The following is a 22065-nucleotide window of genomic DNA, read 5'->3' on the forward strand; positions in this document are numbered from 1 at the left end:
TCTTCGCCTCTCGTCCTCCTTCCCCGGTCCGCTCGGTGTCAGGCGCGGCGGCGGCGGCGGCGCAGGGGCGCGCTTCGTCCCTCTTCCTGTTCCCGCACGCCCCGGAGCGGGCACTCTTGGCCGTGCCGTCCCCCGAACCTTCACCCCAGGGACTGGGCGCCTGCCCTGGCGCAGCTCGCGGAGCGGGGGCCGATCTCCTGCTCGCCCCTCGCGCCTCCATGTCGGATAACCAGAGCTGGAACTCGTCGGGCTCGGAGGAGGATCCGGAGACCGAGTCCGGGCCGCCTGTGGAGCGCTGCGGGGTCCTCAGCAAGGTGAGCAGAGCTTCGCGGGGCGGGGGGCGGGGGGCCGAGGAGCTGCTGCCGGGACTCACCTGCCGCGAGGCGAGGGGAGCCGCTCGGGACCTGGGGTGGGGCTGGACCGGAGGCACTGACTGTCCCGGGGCCAGGGCTGCGGAATGTGCTAGGGTGCGGGGCCGAAAGATCGTCCTGGAATGAGTGACTGACCCGGGGTGGGATAGGAGGTGTTTGGGACTGTCGTTCCCTTAAGCGCCCCCCCCCGCGCGCCCCCTAATCCCAGGATCTTGTCAGCTTTGGCCAAGGTCCTTGGAAAGCCTATATTAAATCTGCGATGCAGTTTGGAAGGCAAGGTGCATCTGGTAACTTGGAACCCAAGACGTCAGCTGTCTGGGGTGTAGGAATCTGGGTTGGGCAGCCGCGGTGTCTGAAGTACTGAACGCGAGGGCGGTTCAATCGACCTTTCAAACAATATTGTTTTGGAGGTCCCCACCAGAATGGGGTGGGGTGGGGCGGGAGGTGGGTGTTCAGCTCCGTCGGGTGTAATTTAGGCAAACCAGTTGACTGGATTTGGCCTTGAAATCCGAGATAGTAAACTTTTGAGGTGTGAGTGATCTTTCCTGTAGAAAGTGTGTAGCACTTTTGTACTTTACCCCTCCTTGCCCACAGTTTAGAAAAGACCTATTGAGTTGGCACGCTCTGGATAAGAAATATTAATAGTAAGTTGGAACGTGTCAGAGTGAAGACCAAATCTTTAGTCCAGGAAAATGAGCATTATTTACTAATACGGTATGTGTGCAGTAAAGAAAGACATTTTTGGTTTTTGACCCCCTCTACAATTAAAAGCGCCCTTTCAAAAATTTTTTAGCCTAAATAGCATTTAGAGGGCTGGAAATGAGTGATCTTGTTAATAGTTCACAGTGCGTTATATTTTACGTGTTTGTTGTGGGAGGACTCAGCCTTTTTGACTTCCCTGTCCTTTCCTGTTAAACTTTAAAGAAATGCTTAGAGCTAGCAGTTAGTTTCCAGAGGGAGAGTGGGGGCTGGTCCCTTAACAAGCTGGTCATGAGATACCAAGTCATGTGCTATTGGCCATTAAGAAATCGCTCTGCTTCCGGTGTTCATGAACATCATTTCTGGAATTGTTTGAGATTTAGGTTATTACAGTGCCTCTATCTGAAGGGAAAAGGCCTATGATAGACTTATGTATGTCAGATGCAAGGCTCTTCCAAGTGTTAACTTTTATTTACATAGTAGAAAATTATATTGTATTTGATGCTGTGATTATTCTTAAAATTTTAATGTAGTGCTTTCAGCGAAGTGAAGCTCCCCAGTGTTTATATAAATTTAATGCATCTTTATAATTTAAGAATCTGTGTAATTGTGTAATAAGTTTGCATTGTCAAATGGTTATGAAATTGGATCTTTTGTCTCTCCTGATTTTAATAGTTTCTTTACTTTGTCAACAGATGAGAAGCAGACTGCCATATTAGTGTTTTGTTGAAGTATTTTATGAAACAAGCTATACTTTTGTTTGTTTGAGACAGGGTTTCTCTGTGTAGCCCTGGCTGTCCTGAAACTCACTCTGCAGACCAGGCTGGCCTTAAACTCACAAAGTTCCACCTGTCTCAGCCTCCTAATACTGGGATTAAAAGTGTGCACCATCACTGCCCAGCTTACTTTTGACAACGACTTCCTTCTCCTCCTCCTCCTCCTCTTCCTCTTCCTCTTCCTCCTTCTCTTCTTCTTCTGTTTCTTCTTCTTCCTCTTCTTCTCCTCCATGTGTCTGTTTTGTTTTTTGAGACAGGGTTTCTCTGTGTAGCCTTGGCTGTCCTAGACTCACTTTGTAGACCTGGCTGGCTCTGAACTCACAGAGATCTGCCTGTCTTTACCTCGCCAAGTGCTGGGATTACAAGTGTGTGCCACCGTACTTGGCTTACTTGCCTTCTTGATCATCACTTTTTGGAATTTGAGAGATTAGACTGACTGATGAAAAAATGTCATATGCCGTGTGAGTGTGATGTGAATGTGATCCTGGGAGGCAGGCAGAGTTAGAGTTGTACACTCACGTCCTCACACTCAGGGTGCTCAAACAGGAGGCTTGCAAGTTCCAGGCCAGCCAACCTGTCTATGTAGTAAGGTCCTGTCTCCCAAAATCATTGTTTAAGGACCGTCTTTGGCATTTAAATGTGTAGATATATATTGACTGTGTCCATGAAAGGGGAGTTGTTTTAATTTTGACTTTTCTGTATATATACAATCAATAGGAGTAAAGCTTTTATTAACAGCTATATAGAAAAACTTTCTGAGGTATAAGAATTTATGGTTATATAGCCCAGTGTAGTGGTGCACACTTTTAATCATATCACTTGGGAGGCAAAGGCAGGTGGATATCTCTGGGTTTGAGTCCAGCCTGCTCTACATAGTGAGTTCCAGGACAGACAGAGCTACATAGGGAGATCCTGTCTTCAAACAAACAAACAAAATATGGTTATATGTAATGTTTTATGGAAACATTTGTTTTTGTATGTGTATATGTTTGCATATGCACATGTGTATACCTGCCCTGGAGGCTAGCGATCTAAATTGAGTGTCTTTCTCAATCCTCCACCCTGTGTTTTGAGACCAGATCCCTCACCAAACTAGAGCTTTGAATTTAGCTGGACTGCCTGGTTAGCAAGCCACAGAGATTCTCCTGACTTCACTCCTGCAGCCCTGGGATTATAGGCATACCACTACTGTGCCTGGTAGCCTTGCTTGGATGCCAGGGAGCAAACTCAAGTCTTCATGCTTGAATACCAAGTGCTTCACAGTCTGAGCCATACGGCTAGTTTCTATTTTCTAGAAGGTGCTTTGCTTAGTTTTGGGCATTACTAGAGAGCAAATCTAGTGTCATCATGGACACTAGTAAGTGTTCTGCTATACTATGACTACAGTCCCCTCACAGGAACTTTCTCCTGAGTACATACATTTCACACCATGGATGATGCATGTTTTTAAGCTTAAAGTATATGTCATTTGTAATTTGAACCCTCTGTATTTTACATGATAGTTTAAGCAAGAGTTAGTTTTCAACATTTCCCCCATATGTTAAATTATATAGATAAGTCCCAATATTAATCTATTTTCTTTATTGTTTTATAAAATAAGATGGGTTTAGAAATGAGAGGATTGTAATTTGTATCAGAAATATGCCATTACATATGCTAGGCATGGTGGCAAACACCTTTAATTCGAGCATTCTGGAGAACAGGCGGGTCTTTGTAAGTTTGAGGCCAGCCTGGTCTACAAAGTAAATCCAGGATAGCCAGGGCTCTGTTATACAGAGAAAAGCAGTCCAAAAGGTCTTTTTTTCCTTTTATATGATAATCATAAATACCTGTAAGACATAGTTTAATCATATCTGTTCCAGAAATACTAGTGAAATAGTAATTCCATGTAGTTATGACAAATAAGATGGACCATGATTGAGGAAAGTTTATACCTTAGCACTTGAGAGCAACTAAGCCAGATAAATGAGACCTTAGCCAACTTTCCTAAGTCTCTTATGCTTACATTACATCCCCATGCACATGTTGACTGCTTGCTGACTGGTTTGCATGAGACAAGATCTTACTCTGTAGCTTGGGCTGACCTAGAACAAGCTGGCCTCAAACTCAGAGAGATTAACCCTGCCTCTTACCCTCCAAATGCTAGGATTGAAGGAATGGGCCACCGCTTCTGCTTCTTTCTTTTAAGATGGAGGTTTACTGTGTAGGCCACACTGGCCTCTAACCTAGGCCCACCTTCCAGAGCTTCCAAGATGAGAGGACTGTAGGAATGACCTACTATACTTGGCACTTGAACTCCATCCCAAATGCTGTCCTTCCCATAAAGCCTTTTATTACATAAATATTCAATATTGCTTTGCATTGAATCAGTATCATTTTGTGTGGAACTTGGTCCAGACTCTTATTTTTTTGTTGTTGTAGAATTTATGATTGCCAAACTTAGAAACAGGAAGGAGTCTTTGATTTTCCTATAATATCTAACATGCAATCTGTGTTAAATAGGTGAATGGAAACAAATATGAGGTGGGAAAAAAGGCAAACCCGTGCTTTCCTGGTGTAATAATAGCAAATAACATTTATTGAGTCCTAAAGTTTATACCATCTGTTGCTTCTGCTATAAGAAAGTAATACATATTATAAACAGACACTAGAGTTCCTCTTTTCACTTTAGGAAAGTTCTAGAGAGAGATGTTGATAGATAAGCTTCCTTATCTTTGTGTTATTATGCCTCAAACTGAGTTAATAGGACAAGCCGGTGTTCTAAACTTTTCTTATGTAATCTTAACTCTTTTGGTTTTGTTTTTGTTTGATTTGGTTTTTCGAAACAGGGTTTTTCTGTGTAGCCTTGGCTGTCCTGGACTCACTTTGTAGACTCACAAGAGAAAGAATTGATTGACAAAGAAACACACAGAGGGCAACATAGCCACAATTACTGGCTAATAAAGGATAGTAGTGGGCAGCAAGGTAGGACTAATCTGTGGAGGTTCTTACATGCTAGTTTGGCCCATTAATGTGATAGAGAAGAGGAAATTGTCCATCTAAGTTTCAAGGCTGGAGTCTCAAGTAAACAAGTATGTTTAATAATATAATAAGATTATTCTTAAAAAATAGAGGTTAAAAGGAGTAAAGTTACTAAGACTTCTCAACAATCTAGGAAGCTGAACATATTTTTGGAATCATTGAAAACTGACAAGACAGGGCAAATTTAAGGGCTGATATCAAGGAAAGATTAGTAAGATTTGGTGATAAACTATGAGGAAGGAACAGTCAGGACTGGGTGTCCTGCTTAACTGTGTTAGTTGTTTTCATTATTTTTTCAGCCATTCAAACAACATGTGAAGAAACAAAAGTTAAGTGCCTGTCTATTCCCTCAGCACAGGTACCAAAATTAGGTGTGTGTAGTCCTGTATCTACTGTGGTGCTCACGCATCTGGTCCCCAGCCAGCCTTTGTGTTCGTGACTGCAGAAGTAGTAATAGAACCAAGAAAACAGGAACATAGGGAGGAGATACACCTTACAGAAGGAAGCGCTTTCAGTTGTGTTTGGGTCAAGTGGGTATCTAAGTGTTGGTTTAATCACAAGCTGTTAGAAATAAGGAAGTAGTGCCCAGATACCCATTAGAAAAAAGGGAGTTAAATTGTCAGCATGAGTGGGCTCTCAGAGTCAGCTTATTATAATGAAGATTAGATTTAGAAGCAGAACCAATCTCAAATGTGCTTAATTTGGAAAAAGAAACATAAAAGATTTCTCAGTGGGCAAAGATCCTGCCTAATGCATTCTTTAACGGTCTAGTTTAAATTAGTTTTTAGAACTGTTCATGTTAAAACACCAGACATAAATAAAAACATGGAAAGTCAAGTATTCCCATCAAATTAGAACTCTGCCTTTGGCAGTTTCTTGATTGTGATCTTTACTCTGTATATCAGGACCTGAGCAACACAGAAATCACGATGAATGACCCAGTATTTTTGAAAACCAGCTTTATATTTGTAATAATACTTCTGGGTTAAAAATATATAACTTAAGGGAAACTTATAAATTAATTAATCACTTTAAATATGCAGTTATCAGTTCTATAGAGGAAGAGTTAAAACTAATGTGAACTTAATAAAGATTTTTTTCCTTTGATGTAATTATCACCATCATACCGTTTTCTATGGGACTAACTTACAACAAGAGTAGAATTTTGGTGATGACTGGAGTTACCCTTCTTTAGAAGACTATTTGGTGTAGGAGAGAGACTGTATACTGATTTGTTGAGCATGTTACTTTATGTAGGGATTAGAACAATTTAAATGTCAAGAAGATGATGAAGTGGGGAGGCTGAAAGTATGCAAAGATCATGGCAGAATTTTACAAATGTAGAAGAAAATTTTATATTTTTTTATTTCCTAGCTATTAAAATAAAATTACTGAAGGTCATTATATACTAGAAATCTCTCTCTTTTTTAACTGTTTACTCATTTTACTGTTTACTATAATTGTTATGGCTTTTCAAAGTTTTGTGTTAAAATTTTGGAAGGTCTCAATTTCTAAAATACTGACTTTATTTTTTTGTCTCTTTTCTCTTCTTTCTATCCTTAGTGGACAAACTACATTCATGGGTGGCAGGATCGTTGGGTAGTTTTGAAAAATAATACTTTGAGTTACTACAAATCTGAAGATGAGACAGAATATGGCTGCAGGGGATCCATCTGTCTTAGCAAGGCTGTGATCACGGTGAGTACCTAACCCTATTCAGTAAGAATTCACCAGCCGTCACCTATGTGTCAGAACTTACAGCTCTGTGAAACCTCTGCACTTCTGCAGCGAACCACTGCATACGACTGTTTCGTGTAAACATAAAGGTTTTGTTCAGTTGGCTTTCAAACCAATTGAAATGTTTCAGAACAAAACGGTGGTAGATTACGTCATAACTGGTGAAGTTGGGACACTTTGTAGGTTATTTTAAAAGTTATATTGGGAAAATAACTATCCTTATTTAAATTATTTAGCAAAGCACATATTCATTTACCAGCTTGTTTATACAGATCTTATGTAATGAGAGTGTTAACTATGTGCATAATGCATGGTCTATGGTTCAGTTTTCATAATATAGGATAAAGACTTTTTTCTTTTCTTTTTGATTTTTTGAGACAGGGTTTCTCTCTGTAGCTCTGACTGTCCTGGAACTCACTCTATAGACCAAGCTGGCTTTGAACTCAGATGTGCTGCTTCTGCCTCCTAAATACTGAAACTAGGTGTGTGCCACCACTCTCCTCTGGAATAAACACTCTTAAAAATACTTTTGAAAAACACTAAATGCAAGCTCTTTCTGAATTTTAAGATTTTCTCCAGTATATTTGAGTTATGCCAACTTCACTAAATTTAATACCTTTTAAAAGAGTACCTTACTTTTGTTGAACGTGGACACAACTTTCTTTTTATACTGTGTGTAGCCCATGACTTAAATAATGTTAATATAAATAATATTACGTTATGTAAGAGCAAATGTGTTGGCATAGACAAGTTGGAAACCAACAATTGACTTTTTAAGCATCTAACTCAATTATTGGGATCAAAGTGTGTTATTATAACAGATTAAAAAGGCTTATTGGTTTAGTGGTCAGCATGCTGTAGACGTATTTAATAATTAAAAGCAAAAAATAAAAATAAAACAAGAGCTGTTAGTTTATGGCAGGACAGTGAAATGGAGATTAGCTAAGGGAGTCACAGTTTACAATCTAAAAATAGATAGGCCAAGGCAAAAACAATTCAGATTTTATTGATCCACTCAAAAGTCAAGTTTTCTATGATTAGAGTTGCTTGTTGTAAAAGGTATTCTTGGAATTCCTGTTACTATACACATCTGACTTACATATTGCTTATGTTTTGCATTTAAGAAAAATCTTGCAGTATTTTCCCACCTTGTCTCTATGTTCTATCCATTACCCTGTTGTGTATTCATTCAAGCTAAAAAACAAAATCTTAATTGAACATCAAATTAGGAAAACAGAAACTTTTTAGAAGTGTTAATAAAAGTACTACCACCTTCTAGAGACAATTTTAAAAAATATTTTGAGCATAAACACTATTCTGGCTGTTGGGTGGTAAATAGCAGTTTTTGACTTTTTTTTTTTTTTTTTTTTTTTTTTTTTTTTTTTTGTCATTATTTGTGTGGACAGAATGGTGCATGGAAATGCTCTTTATAATCTTGGGAAGGTCTTTCTATGGTCCTTCCCCCCTTCTTTTGCATATTAAGTGCAGTATTGATGATTAAAAGCAGGGAGAAGTTAAATTGTATTGGTTTTGTTTCCTAAGTAGTAGTATTCTCCAGAGTGGATTTAAATGGAGTTTTCCTGTTTTGAACTGTTAGACCGTGCTAACTTGGTATTTTGGTATTTGTGTGGAAAAATATTAATAAACACATTTATTACATCTGTTGGGGGAAAACATAGGTAATTGTAGATTTTTTTAAAGTCATATTTGTATGCAAAGTGGCTATAGTTACTGTTAGGAATAGTGAAAAAGAAAGAAATTAGTAAAATTGGTCTTTAGTTACAATGAATAGATACAAGAAGAAAGGCTAGCATTTATTTTCGTGGTTGTTTTCAGCCTCAGTCTGTACCTTACTTTTAGGCCTCATGGTGTTTTAGTATGCATTTTAAGGAAATTGCAAAATATAAATGAATACCAGGAACTTTTCAGGATGAAACTTACAAATAGCTACTTTAATTTTTTAAAATTATACTAATGTTCTTTGTTAAATAAGTGTTGATTATTTTTAGCCTTACTATGGGCTGTTGTCTCTATCTCTTCCTCTCTGAAGATGCAGTAAATATTAACATTAAATTTGTTGACATGAAATTGATATTCACGTAAGAACAAATCGGGGCTTGAAGAGAAGAGATCTGTATGTATGTGTGATATCCAGAGCTGTTTCCCAGACCTCTTACATACTGACTTAGTGGCAGGGTCTCAGTGAGATGCTCAAGCAGGGTTTTGACTTAAACTCCTGTATCAGCCTTCCTAATACCTAGGGACACAACCTGAGACGCCAGGCATATGTAAGAGATGTGCTCTTACTGTAATGGTTTTAAAGGATTGTATATTGGTAGATTCTAGTGAGCATATTTGTGAGTGTATTACCTTTGTTGTGAAGCCTAATCTATTATTACCCTAATCCACTCCAATTCTAGTCTGTCTGTCTGTCTGTCTGTCTCTCTTCTCTCTCTCTCTCTATGTATGTATGTATGTATGTATGTATGTATGTATGTATGTGTGTATATATATGTATACATATATATATACACACACACACACGCACACACACACACACACGTATGTCATTAATATAAAAATCTTGTTCTTTGGCCTTGTGAAATAATTTAAAGAAACTTTTCTTGGAGAGGTTTTTTTTTTTTTTTTTTTAATAAGGTGGATGGATTAGGAATATGTGGATTAAAAGAAAAACAGTATTCCTTTACTTTGTAGAAGGAAACCTGTGTGTGTAGAATACATGGAGAAAGTTGAATTTCTTAGTTTGTAAGGCTTAATAGTTACTTGCATAAGATCAGCCCATGCTATAAAAATTTTCATATGTTTGTTATAATCAAAACCAAATGTTTGCTAGACATGGTGGTATTGTCCTGTAATCCAAAGGTTTAGGGTTGATGCACAGGCAGGCGGATCTCTGTGAGTTTGAGTCCAGCCTAGTCTACAAAGTGAGTCCAGGATATCCAGGACTACAAGAGAAACCCTGTATTGAAAAAACAAAAAAGAAAAGAAAAAAAAAGAAAAAAAAATTCTTAACTTGGTATCCAGCTTGACTACAGAACAAGAAGACCCTGTTTTTCTCACACACACACACACACACACACACACACACACACACATACACACCAAATGGAGTGTTTAAATGTTTTTATTTAAAATTCTTTTAAAGAAAAATAACATAATTAAAAATACACATACTATTTAAAAGTTACAAAGTAAACTGCTATCTATTTCTTATTCCTGCACTCAAGAAACACCCACAGGTAATTTTAGTGGTCCTTCTAGAGACTTTATATGTTTATTCAGTATTTTTATAGTCTTGATTTTTATTTATACTGATATCTTACTAAACTTAACTGTTATGACCTTGTTTTCTCTTACTGCAAAAGAATACTACTGCGTGCTGTGTTGTTCTTTCAAGAAAGCATTGCTGCCGTTGTGGAGGTTCACACTTGTAACCCCAGCACTTGGGAGGCTAAGGGAGGAATGTCACTGAGTTTGAGGCTTGTCTGGGCTAATGATGAATTCCAGGATAGCTTTAGCTACAGGATGAGATCCCATCTTGAAAACAAAACAAAACATTAAAAAAAAAAAAAAAAAAAAAAAAAAAAGGAGAGATCCTTTTACATTAAATATAAAGAAAGTTAGGTTTGGGAAAATATTAAAATGCTTGTCAAACTTTTAGATTAAAACTGTGACTTACTATTCTGAATTTTATATTTTATTCATTAGGTTTAGTGACTTTATGTTATCTAGATCATTTATATTCAACTTTTATTTAATATTTTATTTTTATTTTTCATGTATGAGTATTTTGTCTGCAGTATGCATGTGCTTCATGTGTGTACCTGGTACCTGTAACAAAATCTATGGTGTTGAATCTCCTAGAGTAGAATTCCGCTTGTGAGCCATTGTGTGGTGCTGGGAACTGAACCTCAGTGCCCTGCACGAGCAGCTGCTGCCAGTGCTCTTAACCACTGGCCAGCTCTCCAGCCTTCCTACAGTTGCTTGTAAATCTTGTTTTTTCCATTCTATAAATTTTATACTTTTTCACTAGGTGCTCTTACTAAAAGACTGCATTGCTATCTAGGTAGCTGCATTTTCATGTAGATTTGATGTTTCAATTTTGATTATTGGTTGAAATTATTTTATGTTCAAGAAATATGGGAAATGTAGCTTCTTATTTTCCCAGCTAACTAACCATGCATCTTAATATCCCCCTGAAATCACTAGTTTTAGTATTATTATAAAATGTGTTTTGAATTTTTCTTTACTCTCTTATGTTCATTTGGCATGTATATTCCTTTTTAAAATATTTAAAATTACATTAACAATATTTCACTAATCCATTCCTTAGACTGCTACTACTGTTTGTGAAGAGGGAAGAGCTGTGGAATTATTCATTTGTTTAGGAATTTCTGTTTGTTTGGATTTACTAAAATTAGAAGATATTTTGTGAAATATTTATGGAGTTTTTTTGGTATAATGAAGCCAATAAAATCTTTAGAACTGCTGTATTTGTAGTATTAGGTCTCATTTTGGACAGTTAACTTTGTGTACTCTAAATTACAAAATGAATAGGGTTTCTTTTCTTTTCATCAGAGATTGCTTAGAGGAACACTTATTCACCAGTTTCATGTTTTATGATTTTTTAGAAAGAAACCTGAGAGGTAGTGAAAATATTTGCTGCTGGAAGCAAAAATAACATTAAAGCCAAATGGCTCTCAGTTCAGTAGTGATTATAAGAAGAGAGGTTGAAAGGTTTGGCCACAATTAAAAAGGCCAGAGAGCTCAAGAAGGCTCGGCAGGTAAAGGAGTAGAGGTGCTGGCTTTTGAGAGCCCAATGGCCTGAATTTGCTCCCTGGAACCTAACTAAGTAAAGGTGGAAGTAGAGAACCTGCCTTCACCCAGCTGCCTTGTGGCCTGCATACCATACTCCATGGCATGCATGGCCACATACAAATAATAGAAAACAATAGATCTCATTTGTTCTCTCTTTTTTCCTATTTTGTTTCATTTTGTTTGTATTTTGAAAATAGACTACTTTTCTACACAATGTATTCTGATTACAGTTTTCTCTCCCCCAGTTCTTCCCAGATCCTCTGGACTCCCCACCTATTCAAATCCATATCCTTTCTTTCTCTTTTTCATCAGAGAACAAGCAGACATCTAAAATAAATGAATAAATAAAATGAGAAGATAAAAGCAAAGTAGTATAGGATAAAACAAACAACTCCCCCCGCAAAGCATTAAAAAACACAGATGCAGCCGGGTGGTGGTGGCGCACGCCTTTAATCCCAGCACTCGGGAGGCAGAGGCAGGTGGATCGCTGTGAGTTCGAGGCCAGCCTGGTCTACAAAGCGAGTCCAGGACAGCCAAGGCTACACAGAGAGACCCTGTCTTGAATAACCAAAACAAACAAACAAACAAACAAACCCCACACAGATGCATAGACACACCCAGAATTTGGAACCATAATATATAAGCAAAAGATCTGTACGGTAAAAATATGCCCAGACAAATCATGAGATAAAAACTGTTTAAAAATATCTCTGAGTTTGTTTTGTGTTGGCCATCTACTGCTAGACATGGTGCCTGGCCTTAAGTGTGATTTTTATGCCCAGTGAGACTTCATTGGAGAAAACTAATTTTTCATTTGGGAAAGGTTATTATCAATTGGAGACAGCTTCTGGGTTAACAATGGGCTCTTGTGTCCCTTCTCAGCACTGGGACCCCATCTATCTTAGACTTGTGCAGGCCCCAGGCAAGCTGCTGCAGTCTCTGTGAGTTCATGTATATATCATCCCTGCTGGGTCTGGCAGACATTGTTTCTGTCATGTCCTCCATCCCCTCTGGCTCTCACAATCTTTTCTTCTCTTCATCTGAGTTACCTGAGCCCTGAGGAAGAAGGGATTTGATAGAGATAGCCCATCTAGGACTGAGTGTTCCAAGGTTTCTCACTCTGCACATTGTCCAGTTGTGGGTCTCTGATTTGTTCCTATCTACTGCAGGAGGAAGCTTCTCTGGTGATGGCTGAGTGAGACACTGATCTATGAATATAGCAGAATATTGTTAGGAGTCATTTTATTGCTACATTGCTTTAGCAGAGCAGTAATAGTTGGTGTTTCCTTAGGTCTGTAGCCTATCTCATGGAGTTGGCCTTAACTCCAGTTAGATAGTGGTTTGTTACTTCTACAACTTTGTGCCACTAGTGCACCAACATATCCTTCAGGAAGCTCACTATTGTAGATCAGAGTATTTGTAGCTGGGCCGATGCTTACCTTTCCCCTCTAGTAGTAGGTAAAGTGCCTTCCAGTACCATGAGCACTAGTCATTACGGGTGGAGGCCCAAGGTAGGCACCAGCTCAGTGTCTCTGTGTTGAATGAGTCATCAGTGTGTTGTTGTTGTTGTTGTTGTTGTTTGAGTGTGTTCATGCCTTCTGTTGATTATGAGGGAAAACTTATTCCATGTGTCTTTGATTGTTTAGTCTGTTCCATGCTCTTTGATTGTTTGCTGGCAATCATTAACATTTCTTGGCTTTCGTGTTCACAAGACATTTTCCCTCTGTGTTTGTATGTCCAAAATTTCCTTTTACATAAAGGCCACAGATTATGTAGGAATAGGGACCTATTCTACTTCAGTATGACCTCATTTTGGCTAATTATATTCCTGAATAAGGTCACATTCTAAAGTTCTCAGTGATAGATGTAAACATATGAATTTCAATTGACAACATTCAACCCATAACAGTGTCTGTTAGGAATAAAGCCCAAGTCTTCCGCTTCCTTTTTTTTTTTTTTAAATCACAAGCATAGGAAAATTGCCTGTAGGAAGCATTTTATTTTGTGCAGGACATATAGTAACATAACTTAAATATTTACAAAGCCGCTCTTTAAAATTTTTAGTTTGACTTTTTAAAAATGTATATTTTTAAAAATGTGTATTTTAAAATGTTTGCAAATTTCATGCATATTTGCAATGTATTTTGCTCATATCTACCTCCACTTACCCTAAGTCTTCTTGACCCTCTTGAAACACATCCTTCTCCCAACATCATGCCCCTGCCTTACAAATAACTCACTGAGTCCAGTTGGTGCTACCCATATGTACATGAGTGTAGGGCCACCCCCTGAAGCATGGGCAGCCAACCAAAGATCACACGTCTTAAAAACAAAAACAAAAGCAAAAATAAAAACAAAAAACCCTCTCAAGAGCCCTTCAGCTAGGTGTGGGCCTTAAAAGCTCCTCTCCCATCCGTCATTTAACTTTGATTGGGCTTGATCTTGTACAAGTCTTGTGCAGGCAGCCACAGCTGCCATATGTTTATGAATGCAATGGCCCTGTCATGTTCAGAAGATGCTGTTTACAGTAGTCTTCCCCAAACTCTGGCTCTTCAAATCCTTCTGCCCCCTCTTTCATGAAGTTCCCTGAGCCTTCAGAAGAGGGGGTGTGACATAGATGTTGCATTTAGGACTGAGCACTCCACCCTCACTTAAATCCCTTCACTTTAACCAGTTGTGAGTCTCTGAATTTCCGGTTGTTCACTACAAAAAGAAGTCTCTCCGCTGAGGATTGAGAGCTGTACTAAAGCTTCCTGAGCTGGGAACTGGAGGGACAGCTGAGATGTCCATGTTCACTCTCAATGCTTTCTGTTAAAAGTATTTTAGTGTTCAGGTTATCTGAAGACAAAGGGTCCTATCAGTCATCATAGTTCACTGGTTTGCATTACTTAACCAGGATCTTGTTTTCTTGATTATTTTCTGAAAATCATTTATAAGTTTTATTTTTATATTACGGTAATTTATAAAAAATGTGATTTATCAAGCCAGGCATGGTGCCACACGCCCTTAATCCCTGCGCTAGGGAAGCAGATGCAGGTGGATCTCTGTGAGTTTGAGGACAGCCTGGTCTATAAAGCAAGTTCCAGGACAGCAAGAACTACACAGTGAAACTCTGTCTCGACAAACCAAACCAACAAACCATGAAAACGCACAAAATCAAACCTGAGTTCAGATGGCAAAATTTTGCTTTTGAGCATATTAGTGAATTTCCCCAAGTTTCAGTTTCTCTTTTTTCCCCTCCCCCCTTAATAAGGTTTTTAAAATAACTTTTTATTTAATAATTTCATACATGTATATAGTATACTGGAGCTGGGACTTAGCTGCTGGTAGAGCACTTGTTTAGCAAGCACAAGGCCTTGAGTTCCTGGGAAACAAAGATCTAGAGCAATGTATTTTCTTGCACATGAGCCACTGCACCTGGTTTATATAGAACCAAGGATCATGCTTAGCTCTTTCATGGTTGGCAAACAATCTTCTGCCACTGAACACCGTCAGTTTAACCCATGCCTCCTTAAGCTGTTGAGATGGGAGATAAGATCCCAGTGTGGAATGATGATGTGCGGTTTTTTTTTTAGACAGTGAGAAAGATGATTTATTGTACTTGAGTTACACTTGGCCACAAGTTATCAGAACTAGTCCAGAATGCCAAAGGTCCCGGGCAGAGGGCCAGTAGGACTGTGTTGCTGTAAGGAAGGCAGCCAGTCTCTCAGGTGGTCTTGGCGAGATGATGTTCCTGGTCCTCTGAGCCTCGTTACCAAGGGCAGCATACAGTCTGCCTTCAGCATCCCTTACTTCTGCTTCTGCATCCTTCGTGGTACACAGGTGGTTTACTTGGACCTCCACCTCATTTTTCTTCTTTTGTGCTTCAGCCTGCACATTCGCTTCTTCTAGAAGCCACTTCACTCTCAGGGCGCAGCAGTTTCAAGGAAAACGGCGCTAAGGCCGAGAGCAATGATGTGTTTAAAAGAAGTAGTATGTTAAAGTATTTTATAGATACAGATATTTTGTTAGGTATGTTACACATAATAAATTATCTTTTTTTTTTTTTTTTTTTACTTTTGTGAAAGGCGTGTATTGGATGCAAAGCTTACAGTTGGAAAAAGAATAATAGGAAAGGCTGGCTTATCAAAGGGAGATACATTCAAATGACATATTACAGCCAGTATATGATCCTTCACACTGTGATTGAATAGATTCTCATGCATTTCCTGTAAGAGTTCCTTCTATCACACAGTTCTGTTTAATAGTTTAAGAAATATATATATCTAAATAGCTAACAGTTGGTGTTTCTACTAATTCCTGACGGACTTTCTTGGATACACCTTTTAAAAAAAGGGTGTGTGTATGCACATGTGTTTATTGTGTTGGATGATGTGTATGTGTGGCATATGTGCATAGATGCACAGACCCCTGTGTGAGCACATGCTGAGGTCACAGTAGGATGTGCAGTATCCTCTACACCTTACTGTCTGGTGCCTTAGTTAAAATTGCCATGGTTGTGATGAAACATCATGACCAGAGCAACTTGGAGAGGAAACAGTTTATTAAGCTTTCTTATCACCATTTACCGTTGAAGGAAGCCACAACAGAAACTCAGACAGGACAGAAGCCTAGAGGCACGAGGAGGTTGTTGCTAATTTAAAAGTATGCCCTAATAAATGTCCATTCTTAGGCAGTAGTTATTATGCTGCTATTTTCTAACCCACTGTCAATCAATAAAAGACGTAGACACTTGTTGTATTTTTTAGAAAAGCCTTAGCTCTCCTGGGCTGGGCAGATATTAGTCCCCTAAACTACTACCTTCCATTATCTCCCAGCCTCCATCCCGTGCCATCTGCTTTTACTAATTTCTATTTGGGCTACCTCCCATCCGTAATCCCAGAATACTTGCTAAGGTTATCATCTGAGCCATTTCTTTTTATGTGGAACTTTAACATTCTTCCTCTTGTTTCACGTGGCTCTTTCCTATCCCATGGCGATTCTCCTCCTTCCTCCTCTGGTACCTGTCTGTTTTTCTTCCCAAGATCCTTTCTGTTCTGCAGCCCACGCACTTTCTCTACCTGTTCCTTTTGCCCTATCCAGGTACTGGATTTTTAATCAGCCAATCAGGAATAATTTCTAGGCAAGGTTAAACAGCAATACTTGGGATATGTGAGAGTAAGAGTCTTGGGGAGTAAGTAATTGACAAATACAAAGCACCAGACCATACTCCCAACAGGAAGAGGCCATGCGGGAGTGCTACTTACTGGCTTGTCCACATCACATGGCTTGTTCAGCACCACGCACAATGGGCTGGGTCGTCGCACATCAATCACAAGTTTAAAAAATGCCGCACAGACTTGCTTACAGCCAGATTTTATCGAGGCATTTTCTCAATTGAGGTCTCCTCCTCTCTGATGTCTCCAGTTGATGTCAAGTTGCCATAAAACTAGACAGCACACATTGGGGCAGGATCTCTCACTGAACTAGAGGCTTAACAGTGTGGCTAGGTTAGCCAGCCAGTGAACCTCAGGGCCCACCTGTTCCCTCACAGGCAGATGTCAGCATGTGTGACTTTACATGGGCTCTGGGAATCCGAAGTTGGGTCCTCAAGTCTGCACAGCAGGCTCTTAACCAACACACACCCCTCCCTGCGTCTCTACCTACTCTTTATTTTTATTTTTATTTATTTATTTTTTGTTTTTGTTTTTCAAGACAGGGTTTCTCTGTGTAGCCTTGGCTGTCCTAGACTCACTTTGTAGACCAGGCTGGCCTCGAACTCACAGTGATCCTCCTGCCTCTGCCTCCCTAGTACTGGGATTAAAGGCGTGCACTACCACGCCCGGCTTCTACCTACTCTTTATACAAAAAGCCGTTAGCTCTGCTATTGTTTCAGCAGTTTGAATGAACAATAGGTCTAAAATGTTCAGGCTAAAGGAAATGGTCATTTATAATGATTGTTCAGAGTAGATCAAACAGAACATCCCCTCTGCCTTTCTGCTGCTTTTCTGACTGGCCTTTTGACATTCTCTGCTGAACTTGTTCATTCAATTTCTCAGTATCTGGAATGCCTTTCCCCCTTCCAGTCTCCTCTTAAGCCATAACTTTTCAGTTGAACCACTCTAGATGTATGTGCTTTTAATATAAGAGTTTTTTAAATGTAAAAGAGGCAGATAAAAAGTATGTGCTTAGCTGTGTGCTAGATGTTTTATAAATTATTAGATTAAAAGGTAAAAAATATTATTTCTATGGGCTGGAAAATGAAGGTTGAGAGTAGGTATTTTTAAATATTCATTTTTAAAAATCAGTTTAGTCCTTAAGTTTTATACATGGACCTCCAGGTAACTGAAAATAATGGTTAACAGCTTTTCAACAATTAATCTCCTTAAAAGAGAAAATAATTCTCCATCTATAAATTTTTTAACTACCACATTCAATATTACTTGTAGATAGATAATGCCAAACTACAATATAATTACATTTTAATATAGTAGCTGACTCCTACAGGCTTCCTTCCCACTGTTACAAGGCCTGGTGAGCAAAATTAGACATGGTGTGTCACTGAACTATAAGGAACACTAGGAAAGGGAGAGTTTGAAACAAAATCATTTATTCATAATCTAAATATATTCCCAACAAAGGTACCATATAGATCAGAGTATAATTAAAGGAAAAATATTTCAATCTATAAACCATTTTAAGGACCAGAGAACCATATAAAGAGATTGATTTTTGTTAACACAGTAAATGTGATTCAAAGAGATAGTCTTCTAAATATAACCTTTCTAGGACCAAAAACAAACAAGCAAAACCCCAGACTCCTTCCTTTGGACATATCAGACTACAAATATACTATGAAAACAAAATTTATAAAGAACCAATGTATAGTACTGGGGAGAAGTTTATGAATCAAGTAAGGAAAATTCTCCACACTTTTGAAATAACCATGAAACAAAAGAAAACTAGTAGTCTGCATTTCAAATAGAAGTCAGCATGCTCATTGAGGGTATGGAAGTTAGTAAAGACTTTCAAGGACTGGGAAACAGCAAAGAAATTAAAGCAAAGGATAAGACAGTTATTACTAGGAATGGAAGAGAGATAAAGAGGGAATAATACTCCCTCCTGTTATTAGACTCTTTGAAGGAGAAAAAAAAAAAAGCTCTAAAAAATTTCAAGGAATGAGAAGGACTTACTTTGAAGACTTGCGAAATTAACCCAGCACAGTCTGTATCTGGAGTGTTGAGAGTATGGTATCTTGGCGTAAACCTCAAAGAAGAATCCAACTTGAACCTGAAACAATAACTTTGTTGAATATTTTGAGTATTTCATCACGATGACAGAAAGGTAATTTACTCAACAGATTGAACTCTGAGGCATATGCTAATAAAACAATTAGATTAGAAAGATAAAAATCCTTATGACCTTCAGTCAGAAGGAACGGTTATAAAAGCAAAATAATTAAAACAATCTTAAACTCATTTGGTAGCATGAAAGACCCCCAAAAGCAAAAACATGGGGGCCGGGGCATATTGCCATGCATGATTCCTACTACATTACAGAGTCAGAGTATCAAAACCCCATGATATTGATGCACACACGCCATCTACATCAGTGAAACAATAATAAAGGATCCAGACATAAACTCACAGAGCTACAACCACCTGGTGTTTACAAAGCCGCCAAAAACGTTCACTGGAGGAAAAATAGCTCTCTAATAAAAGGTTCAATGAAAACTGCATATCTGTGAGTAGAAGAATGAGACTAGATCTTTCTCTCTCAGCCTACACAAATATTAACACCATATAGCCAAAGACCTGGAACTCAAAAGTTTATAGATGAAAAGTAAAAGCTTGTGTAAGGTCGTTCTAAACAGGAGTGCAATCGTTCAGGAAATAAAAGTCAGAGATCAAAAGTAACAGCCTCGCCTTTCTGCCCCACCCAGGGGCGTGTCCATAAGTCGTTCTTGATTGCAGTCATAACTTAAAGTCCGGAGCCCTTGATGTCCTGCAGATGAAGGGGGAAGGATGTCCTCAAATTCTTTGCCGCAGGAACCTACTTAGGTGGCCCCAACCTTGACTTTCAGATGGAGCTACATCTACAAAAGGAACAGTGATGGTGTCTACATCATAAATCTGAAGAGGACTTGGGAGAAGCGCTGCTTGTAGCGTTTTTTTTTTTTTTTTTGCCATTGAGAGCCCTGCTGATGTCAGCGTCATCTCCTCCAGGAACACTGGCCAGCGAGCTGTGCGGAAGTTCCCCGCTGGCACTGGAGCCACTCCCATTGCTGGCCGCTTCACATCTGGGACTTTCACCAACTAGATCCAAGCAGCCTTCCGGGAGCCATGGCTTCTAGTGGTGCCTGACCCCAGGCCTGACCACCAGCTCCTCACAGAGGCCTCTTATGTCAACCTGCCCACCATCACTCTGCGCAACATGGAATCTCCTCTGCGCTATGTGGACATTGCCATCCAATGCAATGACAAGGGAGCTCACTCAGTGGATCTGAGTGAGTTTAATTTATTTAGCACCTGATGTGGTGGGTGCTGGCCCGGGAAGTACTCCGCATGCGTGGCACTATCTCCTGTGAGCACCCATGGGAGGTGATGCCTGATCTTTACTTCTGCAGAGACCCAGAGGAGATTGAGAAGGAGGAGCGGGCTGCTGCTGAGAAGGCCGTGGCCAAGGAGGAATTCCAGGGCGAATGGACTGCGCCAGCTCCTGAGTTTACCGCTGCTCAGCCAGAGGTGGCAGACTGGTCTGAGTATGTGCAGGTGCCCTCTGTACCCATCCAGCAGGAGCGCCCAGCCAGCCACTGAGGACTGGTCAGCAGCTCCCACAGCGCAGGCCACGGAGTGGGTTGAATCCACCACTAACAACCTCATGAAGTTAAAAGGCAAATGAAACAGTTAACCAAGTGAGGAGACAACATCAGCATGGGAGATCAGTGCCAGCTGTATATCTACAGCACCCCATCTAGAGTAATCTAGAACACAGAACTTGAGGAGCAAGATACTCAAAAAAGAAAACAAAGGCTTAAAGATTTAAAATCAGGGTTCTCAAGACAAACAAATGGCGTTGGGGGATGATCTGATGTATTTTGATGCTAATTATGGTGTGTGTGTGTGTGTGTGTGTGTGTGTGTGTGTGTGTGTGTGTCCGTCCGTCCTTGAAGTGAAGAAAAGGCCGCCATGGGTTACCTGGAGGAGAAGCACATGGCCGGGGGTGTGGATGGAGAATCCAGCCCAGATGAAAAACATTAACAAGTATTTGGGATTATTAATGGGAGATAGCTTGATAACAGTTATTGAAAACAGATAGCAAGAGATAGAGACAGGGATCCCATGCCTGCCCCACTATGGGAGGGAGTTTAGACGATTGATATTTGCCCTGCCCCAGGTTAACTAAGACTATCTTAAAATATAACAAGTGTCTGTCTTAATTGATCACTAGCCGGGCCTACTGATGATACATGTAATTTAGGAACAATAAAATGGCCAATAAATCTTTTGTAAATGTTCAACATCCATATTGATCAGGAAAATGCTAAATAAATTAAACTACTTTGAGATTTTTATCTCATCCCAGATTGGCTATCACTAGAAAACATACATACAGGTGAAGGTGTAGAGAAAGGAGAGTTACTATTCGTTGTTGGTAGTAATGAACACTGATGTGGCCATTCTGGAAATCAGTGTTGGAAGTTTCTCAAAAAGCCAAAAAATGAACTACTATATTGGGTATGACCCAACAATACTACTTCTGGTTAGCTATACATTCAGAGGACCCCATATTCTGTACAGACGCTTCCTCATCCATGTTTAGTGCTGTTGCTGTTCTAGTCATAATAGCGGGAAGTGAAATCAGCCTACTAGTTGGCCAACAAAGAATGGGTAATGAAAATGTGCTGCAACGGCAGAATAAAACTATTAAACTGTAAAGGAAAGTGAAAAATGAAATTTGCAGGAACATGAATGAACTAGAAATTATAACAGGAGCTTAACCCAGGCTTGGAAGGACAAACATTACATGTTGTCTCTCACATGCAGAACTCAGCTTCTGATTTTTATATATTTTATTTCATAGGAGTAAGTGTGTATAGACAACAGAAAACTAGAAAGGGGACCCAGAGAAGTGGAAATAGGGGAGGAAGGATAATGGGTCACATGGAATTTGAAAGGAGGAGGGGAATACTGAGGACAGGAGGGCTTAATCAGTAATAAGTGGCAGGGTCATAGGGAAAGTTAAACAAAACTAAACATTATGAAAATTCCATAAAGAAACCTGCTACTTTGTAAACTAATTTAAATATTTTTAAAAAATATAATAGGGGGTGGAGAGAGAGTTCAGCGCTGGATGCTCCTCCAGAGGACCTAAGTTCAATTCCTAGCACCCACTGTCTGTATCTCCAGTCCCAGAGGCTCTGATGTCCTCTTCTGACTTCTGTGGGCATCAGGCACACAAAATATTCAAATACATTAAACTGAAAAAAAATTTAAGTAAATAATTTTTGAAAGATAAGTTCAAGTTAAGTTTTTGTTTAGAAAACTAGTTTGGGAAGAATTCTTTTTAGAGGCTTCGTTAAGGTTATTGAAATATCTGTGATCAAGTCATTATTGTCAAATTAAGTTCTGGTACTTTATTAT

At 39.4% G+C, this 22065-nt stretch overlaps 1 protein-coding gene across 1 annotated transcript in view; it reads left to right on the plus strand.

Annotated features, from left to right (window-relative positions):
• The first annotated feature begins 28 nt into the window (after nucleotides 1-28).
• Nucleotides 29-22065, plus strand: part of Cert1 (ceramide transporter 1) — a 99932-nt gene continuing 77895 nt past the window's right edge. The window contains exons 1-2 of the mRNA XM_051172379.1: nucleotides 29-314; nucleotides 6431-6565. Coding sequence (XP_051028336.1) covers nucleotides 219-314; nucleotides 6431-6565 — 231 coding nt within the window. The 5' untranslated portion in view covers nucleotides 29-218. The remainder of the gene's footprint in view (nucleotides 315-6430; nucleotides 6566-22065) is intronic.

The sequence above is a fragment of the Acomys russatus genome, chromosome 30, assembly GCF_903995435.1.
Source record: "Acomys russatus chromosome 30, mAcoRus1.1, whole genome shotgun sequence".
NCBI lineage: Eukaryota > Metazoa > Chordata > Mammalia > Rodentia > Muridae > Acomys > Acomys russatus.